The 16,738-nt window shown below is 38.0% G+C and overlaps 1 protein-coding gene across 6 annotated transcripts in view; it reads left to right on the top strand.

The window, feature by feature from the left end:
* Positions 1-16,738, top strand: part of LOC122087211 (GTPase Der) — a 90,605-nt gene that overhangs the window by 11,107 nt on the left and 62,760 nt on the right. For all 6 annotated transcript variants that reach the window (XR_006142701.1, XR_006142702.1, XR_006142703.1 and 3 more), the window contains exons 2-5: positions 10,946-11,090; positions 11,209-11,433; positions 11,602-11,861; positions 16,299-16,501. Coding sequence is in view for 3 of the 6 variants with exons in the window: in XM_042656259.1 (XP_042512193.1) it covers positions 10,946-11,090; positions 11,209-11,433; positions 11,602-11,861; positions 16,299-16,501 (833 nt within the window). In the remaining 3 variants the exon portion in view is untranslated. The remainder of the gene's footprint in view (positions 1-10,945; positions 11,091-11,208; positions 11,434-11,601; positions 11,862-16,298; positions 16,502-16,738) is intronic.

The raw sequence follows: 16,738 nt of genomic DNA, 5'->3' as shown, positions 1-16,738 counted from the left end.
AATTTTATCACTTGGCACAACAAGAAGTAGAATGTGGTGGCTAGATCCAGTGTTGTAGAGTTTCGTGCCATGACACAAGGGATTTGTGAGTTGTTGTGGTTATGCACTTTATTGGATGATATTGATTGACCTGTTTATCTCCTCATGATGCTCTACTGTGATAACAAGACTGCTATCAGTATTGCTCATAACTAGACAACATGACCATACCAGACATGTGGAGATCGACAAACACTTCATCAAAGAGAAGTTGGATGCTGGTTTGATTTGTTTCTTTTGTGAAGTCCAGTGATCAGTTAGCTGATGTTTTCACTATAGCTGATGTTTTCACTAAGGGTTAGTGGGAAAGCTCTTTCATCCTTGTTTAGTCAAGTCGGGCATGTGTGATATCTATGCACCAACTTGAGGGGGAGTGTTTAAATATGTAATTTACGATGCCGTACGGGCATTCCTCCTACATTTCCGCCTTCCACCGTCCCTAATTAATAAGGGGCGGCTGATAGGGTTGGGGGGACTTGTAATTTTTCTCTTTTTTTGCTTATCATAAATAAAGGCTCGTGTGGTCTCATTGATCACTCGAGCATTCTACCTTAGTTTTGCTATTAACATATGGCAATTCCTCCTACCCCTCAGTACCCCATCTTGGTCAGTGGTTCCTAAGATAATTAACCCCCGCTTACCAGGGTCTTTTAAGCAGTAACCTATTTAGTTTTAATTTTGGGACTTTTACCTTTCTTTTGTAGTAAAGGTTTCGTCAAGAGCGTCTTCTTGCTAAGCTTAAGGAAATATCTTTCTGGTTCGGGTCTAGAGGTATGACTAGAAGTAGGAGTGACTGCATGGGAAGAGGGGAAGGGGAAAACTTGGAGATAGACACGCAAGGGAGAATTTCGTTTCTGCTGCTACCAGCACACACTATAATTCTTTGGGTTGCTAATTCAGCGGTAGAATACTTGGGTTTTAAGTGCCGCTAGGATCTTTGACACATTTGGATGAAGTAAGGCTCTGATAGGACATTGTTAAAGTTTGTAAGACCACAACTGATTCTGAAGGGTAATGAATGGAAAAAATTGCATGTCATATCAATGGAGCTTCTCAATACGGCACCTGACACGACCCATGGTCGATTTGCTATAGGGAGTTCAAAAGCTTGCTGTGAAGGATATCTTGAAAAAATGCTGTTTGTTATCGTTATACGAAGTCATGGGTAAGATTCCTCCCCTTTGTCCAATAGATTCGCTATTCGTTTGGCTTCCACCAAACAAAGGTGGTAAGGTTATCTTGAAAGCCTTTGATTACAGGTCTAGCTCAACTCATAGTCATAGCCCCTCTTCCCAACAGACTGAAATCTCCCTTTGGGGAAAAGGATGGATTGTTATCGTGGACATAGTTGTCAAGGCGTCGCCTAGGCGACGACTAGGCGTCCAGGCGGTTTGCTTGGGGCCTAGGCGACAATCGCCTTATTGCACTGCATGCCGCCTTGTGTTTTAGCACTTATTTGTGCCAAATATCATTTAAGTAAATGCTCATTTACTTAAGATATTATTCATAAATAAACAAATACTCCCTATTTGAATCCAATAAAAATAGTTTAAAAATCAAATTCTAAAAGGATAAAAAGTCAACCACCCAGTCCAAGAAGAAAAACTGGATTTTGGTTATAGGGGCGATTTTCAACTTTTAAATGCTGGAGTTTTTCTCAATTATGAAAATTTTATAAATTCTATCATGTTAAAGCATTGCTAAAAACCAAAAGTCCAGTAAAATAAATTTTTTTTTTTGATATCCATAAAATTATTTTCATTCAGGCGATTTTAACAACATTTGCACACTTAAAAATAAGTTTGACCGGAGCATAACTTTGTCATTACAACTCAGATTTAAATAATCTTAGACTTGTTGGAAAGCTGGTTTTATATTATAATTGATACAAAAAGTCTCATGTAAAAATAATATCATTTGACTAGTCTAACTTATTATAGAACCAGAGCATTTCTCTAAATTTTGATTTTTTATAACTTAATATGACTTATTGTTAATTTTTTATGATTTAATATGGCTAAATGTTGATTTTTAATGACTTGATGTTGCTTAATCTTGATTTTTTATGATACAAGGTATATATAGCTTACTAAATAATGTTAGAAAATGGGGAAAATAAAATATAACAATTGGTCGCCTTGTTCGCCTCAAGGCGTGCGCCTTCTCGCCTAAGCGCTTAAACAACCCTCCACCGCTTTGGTTCGCCTTGGCGCCGTGACAACTATGATCGTGGATGATTTAGAAGATATAATTAAATGACTTGCATGGTTAGGTTCCATTTCTATACCTGGTGGAATTCCAAACCCCTGGCTATGTGAGGTTGTTTTGCGGAAATCTGTATTCAGATCGATCTAAGTGCTCCCCTTATTCCCTGGATATGAATTGGCTAGCATCGTTAAAAGATTGAATATGAAGGAGGAGTACATTCCCTGTGAAAATGTGATGGGAAATACATAGAAGTTGCATTCATCCTAGCAAAAACCATTTCTAGAGTCTGTTTTTAGCAGCAGGTCCGTATCATGATGAAGGTAAGGTAACTCTGATTCTTGCTCAAAAAACAGACCGAACGTGTTCGACTTATTGACTCATCCAACCTGGCTGCAAAAAACAAAAAAATTATAAAATAAAAGAAAAAAACTCAAAACAGAATTGGCATGAACAGTAACTGCAAACAGTGACCACAGGGCCAGATTTGAGCCAGAAACTGAACGACAGGGTTTGTTCCAACCAGAAAACTGGTTCAAGGTTGAATCAGACCAACCCAAACTGCATGAGATCTTTCTCTTCTTTCTTTTGGCTGAGATCTACATCAGCTATTATGCTTATTGAAAAGGGTAGGGGGTGGGTAAGAAAAAAGAGTATTATTAAAGAGTCTATTTCATAGTTGTTATGGGAATTCTAGTTAGACTCAAAAATCAAATTCATGCAGCTACATAAACACTTATAAATATCATTTTAACCAGCATATTTTAGTGGATTTTGTCAATGGATTGATTTGAATTTGCTTAGATAAAGTCGTGACTTTTTCTTGCAATATCCAGGTTGCAGTTTTGTGGTCTAGACTTCTAGATAAATAATTATAACAGAGGAATAGAATATTAATAACTATAGGATTGCAGGATATGGGAATGTACCACGAAGTGAGATGATTTAATAACTTCAGCAAATCAAATCAAAATGGCATGAAACTTCAGTTGATGGGTTATTGTAACTGAGAGAACAGGTCTGCAAAGTTTGATTAAATTCTTGTATAAAACAGTAGTTTTCTAGGGAGTCCTAGTATCACTACGAGACAGAAAGCAAGAACAGCTTGAAGTAATTGACCAGAAGAACCAGTAATCAAAGCAGAAACTCAGAAAGGAATAAGAAATTTTGGAAGCTATCTGACAGCATGTTAACAGATTGAAACAGGTCTGATAAGTAGCAGCAGAAACTAAAATTAATTACTAGAACAGAAGTGATAGCGAGTAATAGATTCAGAGATTCAAAAAAGAGCTTAAGAGAGATTTAATTTAGAGAGTTATTGAATCAAAACTGAAGTCAATCTGACAGGATATAGCAGAAGCGAACAAGAAAAACAGAATTGGAAGATTAACGGAGTAGCTTATTGGTAGGGTGTAGAAGTTTTCAGATCTGTGCTATAAACTCTGATTGGAGATAGATTGAAGAATAGATAGAAAGAGGATTGTAACATGCTAGGAATCCACCTAACCTTACGCGGAATCCACATGGTAACAACACTGAATCCACAGAGGTATCTACTGATTCCACAGCTCCACTTTCAGAAAAATTGAATTGCTTTATTTTTCAAATTGTGGGGATGGCCTGAAGGCTTTACATGTATTTATAGCTACTCCACTAAATCCAATAAGGTTTGATTAAATTATTATTGTTATTTTTTTTTATTAGAAAAAAAAGAGAGAAGTTACATATAGTTCAGAGTTTGGAGTAGAAAGTCAGTTTCCTTTGTCAGGATTTTCCCAACCATAGCCTTGAAGGCTACAAGTTTGATCAGAAGAACAGAATTGAGTCCTTAGTCTAGTAGGATTTTAGTAATTTATTTTATGTAGGAGACTAATATCTTTAGTTTATTTTTGAGAAGTTGCATACGTAAGACATAGTTAGAGTTGGTTTAGAATTTCTTTTCCTTTTGAGTCAGTTTCCTTTTAGGATTTCTTTTCATGTTAGAGTTCTTTGATTTCCTATTTATATGATTGTAATCGATTGAGAAAGGGAGATTGAAAAGATGAATTGAGTTTGAGTATTTGTGGAGCCTGTTGGCATGTGTGAGTGATTCTCCTTTCTCACCCCCTTCTTAGTGCAATTTCTCCGTCTCCCCTGCAACTCTAAGACCCCTCTCAGAGATTTCTTCCCTACCTCTACCGGTCCTCCATCAATTGGTATCAGAGCCGAAGGATCCCCATTCCTTTCCCTCCATCTCTTTTCTTTCCTTCCCCATTCTTTGTTTCGATTCTACCAAGATTGAAAACAAAAAAAAAAAAAAAAAAAAAAAAAAAAAAAGAAAAAAAGAAAAAAAGAAAAAAAAAAGAGAAGCAAAGCTGACCGATGGATTTGGATCTTTTATTGGATATCTGTCAACAAATGCAATTGATAATAGAGAAGCTCGATGAGGCTCAACGACATTACACGGAAATCAAATCCATAGCACACTCTACCTTCAACTATATGATCTCAACCGTTGAACAACAGGTAGACGAACCAAAAGATGAATCACCGGTGGTAGAAGATGAGATGACACTGTTGGAAGTTGAAGATCAACTTGTGGAAAATTTTAAATCAGTTGATCTCTTCAGTGAACCGATCGATTTTATTATCCCGAGTCACTACTTCACCAATGAACTTCGCGTTGTGGATTTCATATTATTCGAACTTGGTTTTGATGGTGATTTCATGCATGAAAGGATGGATGCTGATCGATTGGTGTTGATTCTTCCGTTCTATAAAACTCGTGGACAAGTATTTCTCAACATCGGAGGAAATGATGTAGATACGCACCCATGGAGCGATCCATACCCATCTGGGTATCCAACGAGAGATGAACCGGATCCATATTGAGTCATTAGTCTAGTAGGATTTTAGTAGTTTATTTTATTTAGGAGACTAGTATCTTTAGTTTATTTTTGAGAAGTTGCATACGTAGGACATAGTTAGAGTTGGATTAGGATTTCTTTTACTTTTGAATTAGTTTCCTTTTAGGATTTCTTTCCCTGTCAAAGGTTTTCAATATCCTATTTATATGCTTGTAATCGATTGACAAAGGGAGATTGAAAAGATGAATTGATTTTGAGTATTTGTGGAGCCTGCGGGCATGTGTGAGTGATTCTCCTTTCTCTCCCCCTTCTTAGTGCGATTTCTCCCTCTACCCTGCAACTTTGAGACCCCTCTCAGGGATTTTTTCCCTACCCCTACCGGCCCTCCATCAGTTATCATTTTTTACACAAAAGTCTGGTATGAACAAAAGATTCTCTAGTTTAAAATGGAGAAGGATGGTGGTCCAAGGCCAATTCAGAAAGTTGGTGGACGTCATCAAAGGTTCAAGCTCAGCCATATTGCACCAAATCTTGTGAACTTCCTATCCATGCTTGTTCGCTTCTTCTATCCCATGGAAAAATCCCCTTGCTGCTGCTTCAATAACCTCTCCTGTCATCATGTAGTTAGCAAGGAGTAAGAAGCATCTATTTTTTGAGAATAGGGCAGTAGCCCATTCTGATATATTATGAGATTTGTTGGAGACAGCATTTATAATAAGCACATTGTTAGTAAAACAAGGTATCTCAGTTCTATTAGCAAATTTCGGTTCAATAGCATTCAACTGTGGGGCACACGGCTTATGACCTGTGCCATAAGCAAGCTGGTAATTCATCTGATTCATAGTGGTGTGAGGATTTGGGTTTTGTGACCCGAGAGTGGCCAGATTCCTATGCTTCCATGTGAAGTAATAAGTAATAATAAAAGTATTGAAGAAAGAAACCAAATTATTTTTCAAGATATTATTGGAATTAAAAAAATACATGATCAAGTTGGGAAAAGAAGAAAAATGCAAACACTCAGGTCTTAGCCCCAGTGGGCCCGCAGCCCAGATTCTTCTTGAGAAATCGCATGTAAGAAAAACATGCCAAATGTTCTCCTATTCATAGTGACCAAATCACAGTTAGGGTCTATGTCCACCCATTTATGTAGGATGCCTTTAGAGGGGATTCCTTCATGTGCTAATCTACAAAAGGACATCTTAAATTTGGGGTGGATTTTGAGTTTCCAAAAATATTGCCACCATTGAGAGCAAGGAGACAAGCAAGGACACCTGTTAGAGCATCCATTAGAGTTAGTAAATTAGTCTTCAGAAATTTTGCAGCAATTTTAGTTATGAGAGACCCCTCTGAAAGATGGCACCACCATCGATCAGGTTCAAGGGATATAGGGATTTGGAGAATGTAAGTAGAGACTGTAACAGGAAGAACAGAATTAAGTAAACCTGTGTCCCATTGATTTCTCACCATAAAAATGTTTTTTTTTAAGATGGATTGCGGGGGGGGGGGGGTAGAGGAGCATAATAGGTTACAAGAAAGATATTGTTAGACTGTGTATTTATGGATATTCCATAAGAAATTATTACAACTATTACGTGTTTTGATTTAGAGTTTTTTTTTTTTTTTTAAATAAAAAACCGACATTGGTCATTGTTGAGAAGATGCCAGCCGAGCTTAATGAGAAAAGCATTATTTTGAGTTCCAAATCACGGATCCCGAGGCCACCTTGACTCTTAGGTTGACAATTTTTCTTCCATCCAATAAGGTGAATTCTTTTTTGATTGGCAGAATCTCCATTCCAGAAGTGGAGATAAATTGAGTCTAATTTCCTGCAGATTACTTTTGGAACAGCAAAGCAGGTCATTAGGTAGGATGGAATTGAAGAAAGTGCTGATTTAACAAGCACAGATCTGCCTGCATAGGAGAGAAGGTTAGGTTTCCGGAGTCCTAGTTTTCTTTCCACCCTTTGCATCACATCTCTAAAGGTGGGATTTAGTTATAGGGTGGAATAGATTAGTTCCCAGGTAAGAGGAGTCCCTGTTCATTTCATTAATGCCAATTGTTCTATATAATGCATTCTTAATATCAGAAGAGACATTAGAGCTAAAGGCAAGCCAGCATTTAGAGAAATAAACGGATAAACCTGAGAGGTCAGCAAAGAGGTCAAGAATGCACTTATAGTGGCGAGGTGTTCCGATGTAGCTTTCAGAAAATGAAGGTATCATCAACAAAGAACAAATGAGATATTTCAGGGGCGTACCTGGATACCTTATTTCCTTTGAACAAGTTAAGATCTTTGTAAGTGGAGAGAAAATGGGACAAACCTTCCATGGCAACAATGAAGAGAAAACGGCTTAGTGTACAGCCTTGTCTGATCCCTCTAGAAGCCTCGAGGAAATTGAAAGCAGATCCATTCAGTTTAATAGAGAAAGATGGGAAAGAGATTAAAGTTCTGATGAGCTGTCCTCAAGTTGGTCAAAATCCGAAATCAAAGATGGCCAACAAGTATTTCCATTTCAGTTTGTCATAGGCCTTGGCCATATCCAGTTTAATAGCCACAAAGCCAGACTTTCCTTTCTTGTGCCGAATGAAATGGAATTTTTTTTGAGCTATCACAATATTGTCAGTGATTTTTCTTCCAGGGGCGAAAGCTGAAATAACCTAGAGGGGGGATGAATAGGTTATGCTAATGGAAATTTAAATCTTTTTCGAAATAATATCCCAAATGTGATTGCAAAGCAAAATATGCGCAATAAAGTAAAATTCACAATCACACAAGACCAAGATTTATAGTGGTTCGACTCAACCTGAGTCTAGTCCACTCCCTACAAGATTCTCTTGTAAGGTATTCCACTAGCTTTTCCTTTCAATACAGTAGGTAGGGAAGAAACCTTTTACATTATTTTTACGGATAAGAGAATCCTTACAAAATCTCCTTTGCAGGTAGAGAGACACCTATTACAATCTCCTTCAAGGTAGAGAGACACCTTTCTCTTTTAAAGGATAAGATGATCCTTACACAAATCCTACGTAGAGTCTAAGAAATAATGTAAAAACAATAAAGAAGATAGTGGAATAAGAGGGCTACCTCTGGTGTGGTGCGAATGATGAATATGATATTTAAATGACGCACCTTATAAGTCTTCTTTGTAGCTTTGACTTGCACAGTGAGAATTGTGGCAGATTTGATGGGGACTTGAGCTTTTCTATGAAATGTGAAAGACCAAGTTGCTCAAGTAAGATAGGATGACTTTTTGACTTTGAATGCTCACAATAATGCTCTTAGTGCTCAAACTTAATTGTTATTTAATTAAGAGCATCTTAGGTATTTATAGGTGACATTAGGAGAGCATTTTAGGTAGGAAATCAGGCTCTAACAGTCATATTCTGGGTCCACCGGTCGATTGCCATCAATAGCCGGTCAATGAGAAAGAGCCGTTGGAGTTAAAAAACTAGCCGTTAGAAGTGTTCTAGGTAGGTGCCGGTTGACTGGGACTTTCAGCCAGTCGACTGGCTATGGCCTCAGATAGGTCCGGTCGACCAGGGATTCCAGCCGGTCGACCGCCTACATCTTTGTCTGAATTATGACAGACAATTGTCATACTGACCAGTCGCCAATATTTCGGCCATAACTTTTCGGTCTAACATCGTATTGATCCGATTCAAGTTGTGTTGGAATCATGACTCGATTTCCTACAACTTCCATGAAGGGTTCATCTCCTAATACCAACTCTAAGGTTTCCCAAAATGCACTTGAGTTTGGTTATAGTGTTTTTCACAGAATAACACAGAACGTATATTTCTAACTATGTTCTACACCACCTATGGACTTCCATACTTGGTCAAGGAATGTCCTAATGTCATTCTAGTGTGATGATATGCGATGCATGAAGTGTGTGCACATATATATATATATATATATATATATAGAAAGAGTACAAGATACAATATGAAGTGCAATTCTATCCTAGAAGTCTTCGTCTTGTCTTGACGCTTTGGAGTCTTCATCTTCACTTGGCACTCCATTCTTAGGATTCCATCTTCTTAAGCTTCTTAGTTGTATCTCCATATCTTGTTCCTTGAGTTCTTGACTTGAGGTCTCCAAGTATGTGTAGCTTGAGATATTTTCTTATGCTATTCACACTTATCAATCAAGTTATGGCTACATGTTTGTTTGTTATTACCAAAACACATATAGGAGTGTGAACATATTCCCAACAAAAGAGGCTTGGCAAGGAGAAATAAAATTTCTGAGGTGCACTTTAAGTTTGGAGGCAAGAATCTTGGCTAGGATCTTGTTGGTGATATTACAAAGACTGATGGGTCTGAACTTACTTACCAGAGAAGCACTGTCCTTTTTTGGGATAAGGCAAACAAAGGTGTGGTTGATGCCTGGTAGGAGGGAGCCAGATAGGGAGAAGTCTGACAAAAGAATTAATTTCAGGGTAAATCAAGTCCAAGAATCTGTGGAAGAATACTGCCTGAAACCCATCGGGTCCTGGAGCTCTAAAATCACCAATATAATCTCTCTTATTTCTTCAAGGGAAAGGGGAGAGGATAAGGAATTACAAGCCCGATCAGATTGGGAAAAAAATAAATAAAAACCCGACTCAACCTCTTCAATTGACCGGCTGAGGAAGTGGTCTAAACCGACTATGCAATTTTAAATAATAAAGAACACAGGACTGAGTTAAATGACCTAATCCAGATTAGCTAATGGTAACAATTACAACCAAAAAAAAAAAAGTAAGCTGCTAAAAGACCCCATGAATTAGATAGTTGACTATATAAGCTGATAAGATAAGATTCCTGTTGTGATCTGGAATCTTCACTCAGAATCTGAATCTGAAGAGGAATAGGAATCGGTTGTCATGACAAAGATTGGTTGCAATGGCTGGCTGTTCTTCTCAGATACTGTCACAGGAACTTAGTTTCTGCATCATGCAGCTTAATCACTTGGTCTTCTTATTGCTGGATTGGGTTTCTACCTTGGTATTTTTTCTTTCCTGCTCCCCTTTCATTATATCTTATGTTTTTTCGATTATGCATCTGTTTTGGGATTTTCTTCTTTGAATACCCTTGAGCCCATAAGTGGCATAATAGGAGTTTCCAATCCTTTGCCTGCGTCAGGTAGGCTGCCGGGCTTTTCTCATAAGAAAAAGTAACACCTGTTGCAGGGTGTCTTCCCTTATGCTGCAAATTATCTAGGTTTAGTGCCCACCTATTCAGTAGTAGCTACTCTCATGTCCCTGTTGCAGACTTCCAATAGTTTCCTTTCATTAACCTCTTAGGAAGAAAAAATCACTGAAAGAAATTTGTAATGTGATCCACTGCGAAGTGTAAACTTATCCTTCAGAACCACCTGCGTATACTATTCTATCTTTATAAAAACCTATAACGATTTCATCTGTATATAATAGCCAACAGATTATAGGCATTTTCAGTCTCCCCATCTGGCAGGTAAAATGAGTGAGGCTCTCAGCAACATGGTTTAAAGTATCTCTGATATGATACAATACCCCTCCAATACATATCTTAAATTTAACCGGCTGATACAACGAACGATACCGATTCTTTAATCCTTGATCTTTAACATATCTTAGTATATCTCTGATACGATATGATACCCTCCGATACATATCTTAAATTTAGCCAACCGATACGGCGACCGATACCGATACTTTAATCCTTGCTCAGCAATCATATGATCCTTATCTACAGCTACCTATATATCTTAGCACTAATCTCATAACTTCCCTTCACCTAACTACGTGTGGTCACAAAAAATCAGTTGATCTCTTTTTCTGATCTAGTAAGAAATATTTTACATGCTTTTTTCATGCCATGGTTTTCTGCAGATAAGGCTGGTGCTATTAAAGCAGAAAAAGCCAAGGGTATTCGCAAAAAATCAGTTGTGGAGTTCAGCAAAGTTGATGCAGAGCTGCTTCCAACGGTAATACTTGTTGGGCGTCCAAATGTAGGCAAGTCGGCACTTTTTAACCGGTAAATTGGCTATGTTATCTTTTGTCTTGTTTGGAATGGTGTGCTTGACCGTATAGATTTATCCATCCATAAAAAAGAGCTGTATAGATTTAGTTCCTTTATTTTTTGGGTAATCTAGTTTTATCCGGAGGAGAGAGGCTCTTGTGTACGACACTCCTGATGACCATGTTACAAGGGACATACGTGAAGGCATTGCAAAACTGGGTGATTTGCGGTTCAAGGTATTGGATTCGGCTGGCTTAGAAATGGCAGCATCTTCAGGAAGTATTCTTGACAGAACTGCAGAAATGACAGCAAATGTGCTCGCGAGGTCTCAGTTTGCAATCTTCTTAATAGATGTGAGGTTAGATTTATCAGCTATTGTTAAACATGCAATGGCCCTGAATTTTGTATTTTGTTTATTTCATCCCATGGAAAAGTGTGTGCTGATAGGCCTGTTGTGGATTTTAGTTTTATGTTTGCCATTATTACTTTTTGCACTATCTTACTTCTGTCAAATATTTCCCTACAGAGATGGGCTACAACCACTAGATTCTGAGGTTGGAAAGTGGCTGCGCAAGCATGCATCTAGAATCAGTACTATTTTAGTGATGAACAAATCTGAGTCCTTTGATGATCACGTTGGGTTTCTCACTGCAGCAGCTGGGGAAGCCTACAAATTAGGATACGGTGACCCTATCCCGATATCTGCTGAGACTGGATTGGGCATGGCAGAACTCTATGAGGCTCTTAGGCCTCTGCTTGAGGGCTACATGCTTCATAATTTAAGTGGTAAGACCTTTCTGTTGAAGGATTCAATCTGGTGGACTTAAATACCTATGTGAATGGTACAGGAGAGTAAAATGACTCAATTTTTAATGAGATGCTATTACTTGAGTTTCTTGCCTGTAGTTTAGATCTAGCTAACATTTTTTTTGGGTGAATAATAAAATATAATAACAATGAAAGAACAAAAGGGGGGGGGATATACAAGGTCAAATAGGCCGAGAGCAAGGGGAAACGACCTTAGAGGGCAAGAGGGGGTGGGGAAGTCAAGATAGATAGAGGCAATCCTAAGGACACAATAATAAGCCTATTCCTTGGGGAATCGATAACCGAGCTGTGAGGGGGTGAAGTTGAGTTTGGAGGAGACATCAAAGTAGATGGCATTCCAAATCTTATTGAAGGATCTAGAGTTGGAAGTCCATCTATGAAGATTGCGTTCCATCCAAATGTGATTGATGGTAGTGGCAAAGGCAAGCTTCCTAGCAATATCACAGATAGACCTACCAGCATAAGCAATCCAAATCCATTCTTTCTGGAGGGGGGAGGGGTCTTCTCCTACAAAGCGAACATTTGGCAAGGTCATGCTTCCAGATGGAGGTAGAGAAAGGACACTCAAAGAATAAGTGATTAGTATCCTTTAATCCATTCCAACGAAGAAAACAAGAAGGGAAACAGGCAAATGACGACAAATTAGGAAAGCATGGTTCAAGGATTCCACCGATACCGTAGAAATTTCCCACATTTCTACGGTATCCCAGGACTCCAATACCAAATACCATGTGACTTATAAAAGTCACTAGTTTCAACCAGTATTGACCATAACTCCCACATTTTGGTCGAAATGTGGGAATTTTCAAGTGGCAATGGGTCAACCTTTATAAAAACCTTTTTAAATGGGAAACCAAGCCTTCTTATTTCAAAATTTCGACCCTCTACCCCTATTTCTTCTCTATGAAGTGGAAAACTTGGGAAAACACTCAAGATTTTGCCCTTGTGCCATTAAATCTTCATTTTAAGCTTGGATCTTGCATATTCATAGCAAATCTACCTAAGGAAGGGAGCTTGGACAAAAATGGTAAATCCCATCTTCCCCAAAGGAGGTGTTGAGTGTTAAGTTTTGAGACTTGAGAGATAACTCACAATTATGTAATGCTATTATTTATTTTGGATCCTTTACATTATGTTTTGTTTGTTTTAAGCTTTTAATAATGTAGTTCAAATTTTTAGTTAGGAACATATATGTACTTATGTAGTATAGTTTTCATTAACAACTCAACATATATTAGCAAAATTTGATCAACACCACAAGTATGGCTTTAGGTGTTTTTTCTATTAAACTAATTATGTGAATGTTGAGATGGCCGTAGTTAGTTTTATTCTTACCTGGGTTAAGTTTTATTATTTACTATTTACTATTTACCGTAGTAAATCTTTTAGATAGGGACGTTTAGTCAGCGTTATCGTACTTCCCTTAGTTGATTTATTGTAATCTTCTTATAATAAGACCTCTGTCATTACTGACAAATCAAATCACTCTCTAAATCTCTGATTCTCGACTCGGTAAGGGCCATCGGAGGGGGGGGAGGGGCATTGGGGTCACAGAGGGTCACAGCATGTCAGAGCCTGTATTTCATGCTTTGGTTTGCTTGATTCTACTACTTTGGCTGACCAGGTTACTGCTTTAATCATCTATGTTGACGATATAGTAATTACTGGAAACAATAATGAGGGGATTTCCAATCTTAAGACCTTACTAGTAGCAAAGTTCAAGATTTAGGATCTAGGGCCTCTCCAGTATTTCCTTTGGATCTTAGGGCCTTTCTTTGTCTATCATCTGCACCCCTTGATGTATCCCTTCTCTTAGTTGGACTTTCTGGCCCTTTGTTGTGCTGCCTCCCATGAGGTCTGATCCTTTTGGCTCACCCCCTCTCCTTTGTATATTCTCTCTTCCTGTTTATGAAATTATTTATTCACTCAAAAAAGAAAAAGTTGCTAGATCCAACCGAAGTATCTTCATTTCCCAGAGGAAGTATATTTTGGATCTCCTTAATGAGACATGAGTGCTTGGGTGCAAGTCTGCGGATGCCCCTATGGAGGTTATCATCAGTTGAGCAGTGTAGTGGGTGAATCGGTTGATAAAGAACAGTGTCAGAGACTCGTTGGCTGATTGATTTATTTATCCCACACTAGGCCTGATATTGCATACCCTGTGGGAATTGTTAGCCGCTTCCTTTATGACCCCAAGGCATCTCATCTTGACGTTGCGTATCAGATTTTACGGTACTTGAAATCCGCTCTTTGGAAGGGTATTCTCTTTTTTAATAAGAAGCACTTGAAGATCTAAGCCTTTATTGATGTTGACTGGGCTGATCTATTGATGATCAGAGTTCTACATCTAGGTATTGTTCTTTCCTTGGAGATAATCTCGTTACTTGGCGTAGCAAGAAACAATCTGTGGTGTCTCGTTCCAGCACTGAAGCCCGAGTATCGTGCAATGGGCCAAGGGATTTGTAAGCTGATATGGCTTAAGAGCCTCTTGTGTGATCTTAGAGTTGTTGAAGGCCCTATGTGACTGTACAGTGATTACAAGTCAGCCATCAGTATTGTTCACAACCCTGCGCAGTATGATAGGACCAAGCCTATTGAGATTGATAGACACTTCATCAAAGAGAAGCTCGTACAATGGACGATTTGCATACTCTTTGTTAGTATTGAGAATCAGTTAGCTGATATGTTGTTGTTCTTTGTAAGGCTTCTTGCCCTCTTGTCTCCAAGTTGGGTATGTACGATATATTTGCACCAATTTGAGGGGGATTGTTGAGATGACCGTAGTTAGTTTACTATTTACCTTGGTTAGTTACTAATTGCCATAGTAAGTCTTGTAGATAGGGATGCTTTAGTCATTGTTACTCTTCTTTCCTTATTTATTTGTGTTATAGCAAACACCTACAAATACGAAAATAAACAAACACAGATCCGCACAACATAGAGATTTAACGAGATTCACACACTGATGTGGTATGCTACGTCCTCGGGCGAAGAAGAAGATGTTTCACTCAAATAACGGCAAGAAAACTCGCTTAGAAACCTTAGTTCGAAAACCCCCCAAATTACAATGACTTGCTCAACAAAACGATAGTACATTATATACTCCTCCAAGTCACGGGTTGATCCATCTGGTCGAACCGTACCGCAGCGGCACAAATCTCACAAACTTTCCATTCAGGTCACCACCAAAATATGTTGGAGCGGGTCATTCTTCAAAACGAGGCAAGAATTTGAGACAAACTTAATAGTTTGATTTCAATCTTCGTATAAATAAGAAAGACCTCTATCATTATGACAATTCAAATCATTCTCAAACCATTGGTTCTCAACTTGATGTAATATTGCCTATTCTTCACATTGTTTTACTAATACTAGACTGAGTATGGTAGTAGAACAAGTAAATAATGAACCTATGACTTGATTAAAGATAATATTGATTAATTAACTCATAACTTATTCTGTAGGCGTATTGACTTTATTCTAGTGTGGTCCTTGTCCTTGAGGTGATGATGTGGCCAAAATTTGAAGTTGGAGACGAATTTGAGCTTCTGCAGGTAAAGAGAGAGGCGAAACTAGCGAAACCCAGCGAGCTGAGGTCGAAATTTCGACCCCATCTCGCGAGACATGGGCTTAAATAGTAATTAGAATGTGTCATTTTGCTGAAGTGACATAAAAGGCACTGAAATATCGGTGAAATTCCGAAATATTGACCAAGACCATGCTTGTTTCCCATTTCGCTCCTCAGTTTGTTTTGGTTAAAAAAAAAAAAAAAAAAAAAAAAAAACTGAAAAATGCTAATTTCGCCGAGATCTTGAACCATTGTTTAAATACGCTTAAGTTGCGGGGTGTTTCTTGTAATTGAGTCTATTATATTGTTAGAAATAAAAGGTAGTGCTACCGATAGGGTATTCTATCTCTTTTCTTCCAAATGGATAGCTATTCACTTCTCATTCTCTTCTCCTACTTAATACTCTGGTTGAATCTGATTTTTTTATCTTTTCACAACAAGCATGAATTAGGATCTAACACAACAACTAGGTACTTTACTATGTGTAGTTGGAACAATAGTAGGATGGCAACTGCAGTAATTAAGTTGTGAGTTCCCTTAATGTTTTTATATCAATCTCTTCGTTTTTTTCCCTTTGTCTTTTTTGTTCAGCAACAATTAGACAATCCCTTTGTTATGTTTCTGTCTGTTGGATAAGTGTAAAGGTAAATGAATAATTTGTTGTGGTTCATCCGTGTAATCACTATTCTCTTTCTCAGAAAACCTATAGTTATATATGCTTTGTTTTCCTGGTAGATCTTAAAGAAAATCTTGAGATACATACTGCTAGAATTGTTGATTGATCCTTGGGCTCTGATTTTTCCCTCCTCTTCTTTTCCTTGAGAAAGAAAATCAGGACAATATCTCCTCTGTGGGCAAGGACTCTAAGTTACCTTTGCAGTTGGCAATTGTAGGACGACCCAATGTTGGAAAGTCAACACTGCTGAATGCACTATTACAACAAAATCGTGTTCTGACTGGGCCAGAAGCTGGCTTGACAAGAGACTCAGTTAGAGCTCATTTTCAATTTCAAGAAAGGACTATATATTTGGTGAGTTTTAGATTTGTTATGCTTTATGAATTATCTTATAGTCTGAGGGTATTGTTTTCCATATTTTATTTGAACATGCATGTTTTATGGTCAATTGGGGAAGTGAGCCTAAAATGATGCTGTGGAAGACATTTCCTCATCTATGCAGATATATGTTTGAAAATACAAATGCTTGTGTGCATGTATGTATTCCTTCTGTCCCATATTGATTGTACTTGAATAATCCCAAAATTTAAC

The sequence above is a fragment of the Macadamia integrifolia genome, chromosome 8 (genome assembly GCF_013358625.1).
Source record: "Macadamia integrifolia cultivar HAES 741 chromosome 8, SCU_Mint_v3, whole genome shotgun sequence".
Taxonomy (NCBI): domain Eukaryota; kingdom Viridiplantae; phylum Streptophyta; class Magnoliopsida; order Proteales; family Proteaceae; genus Macadamia; species Macadamia integrifolia.
The sequence above is the reverse complement of the archived record's forward strand: the minus strand, read 5'-3'. Positions and strand labels throughout refer to the sequence as shown.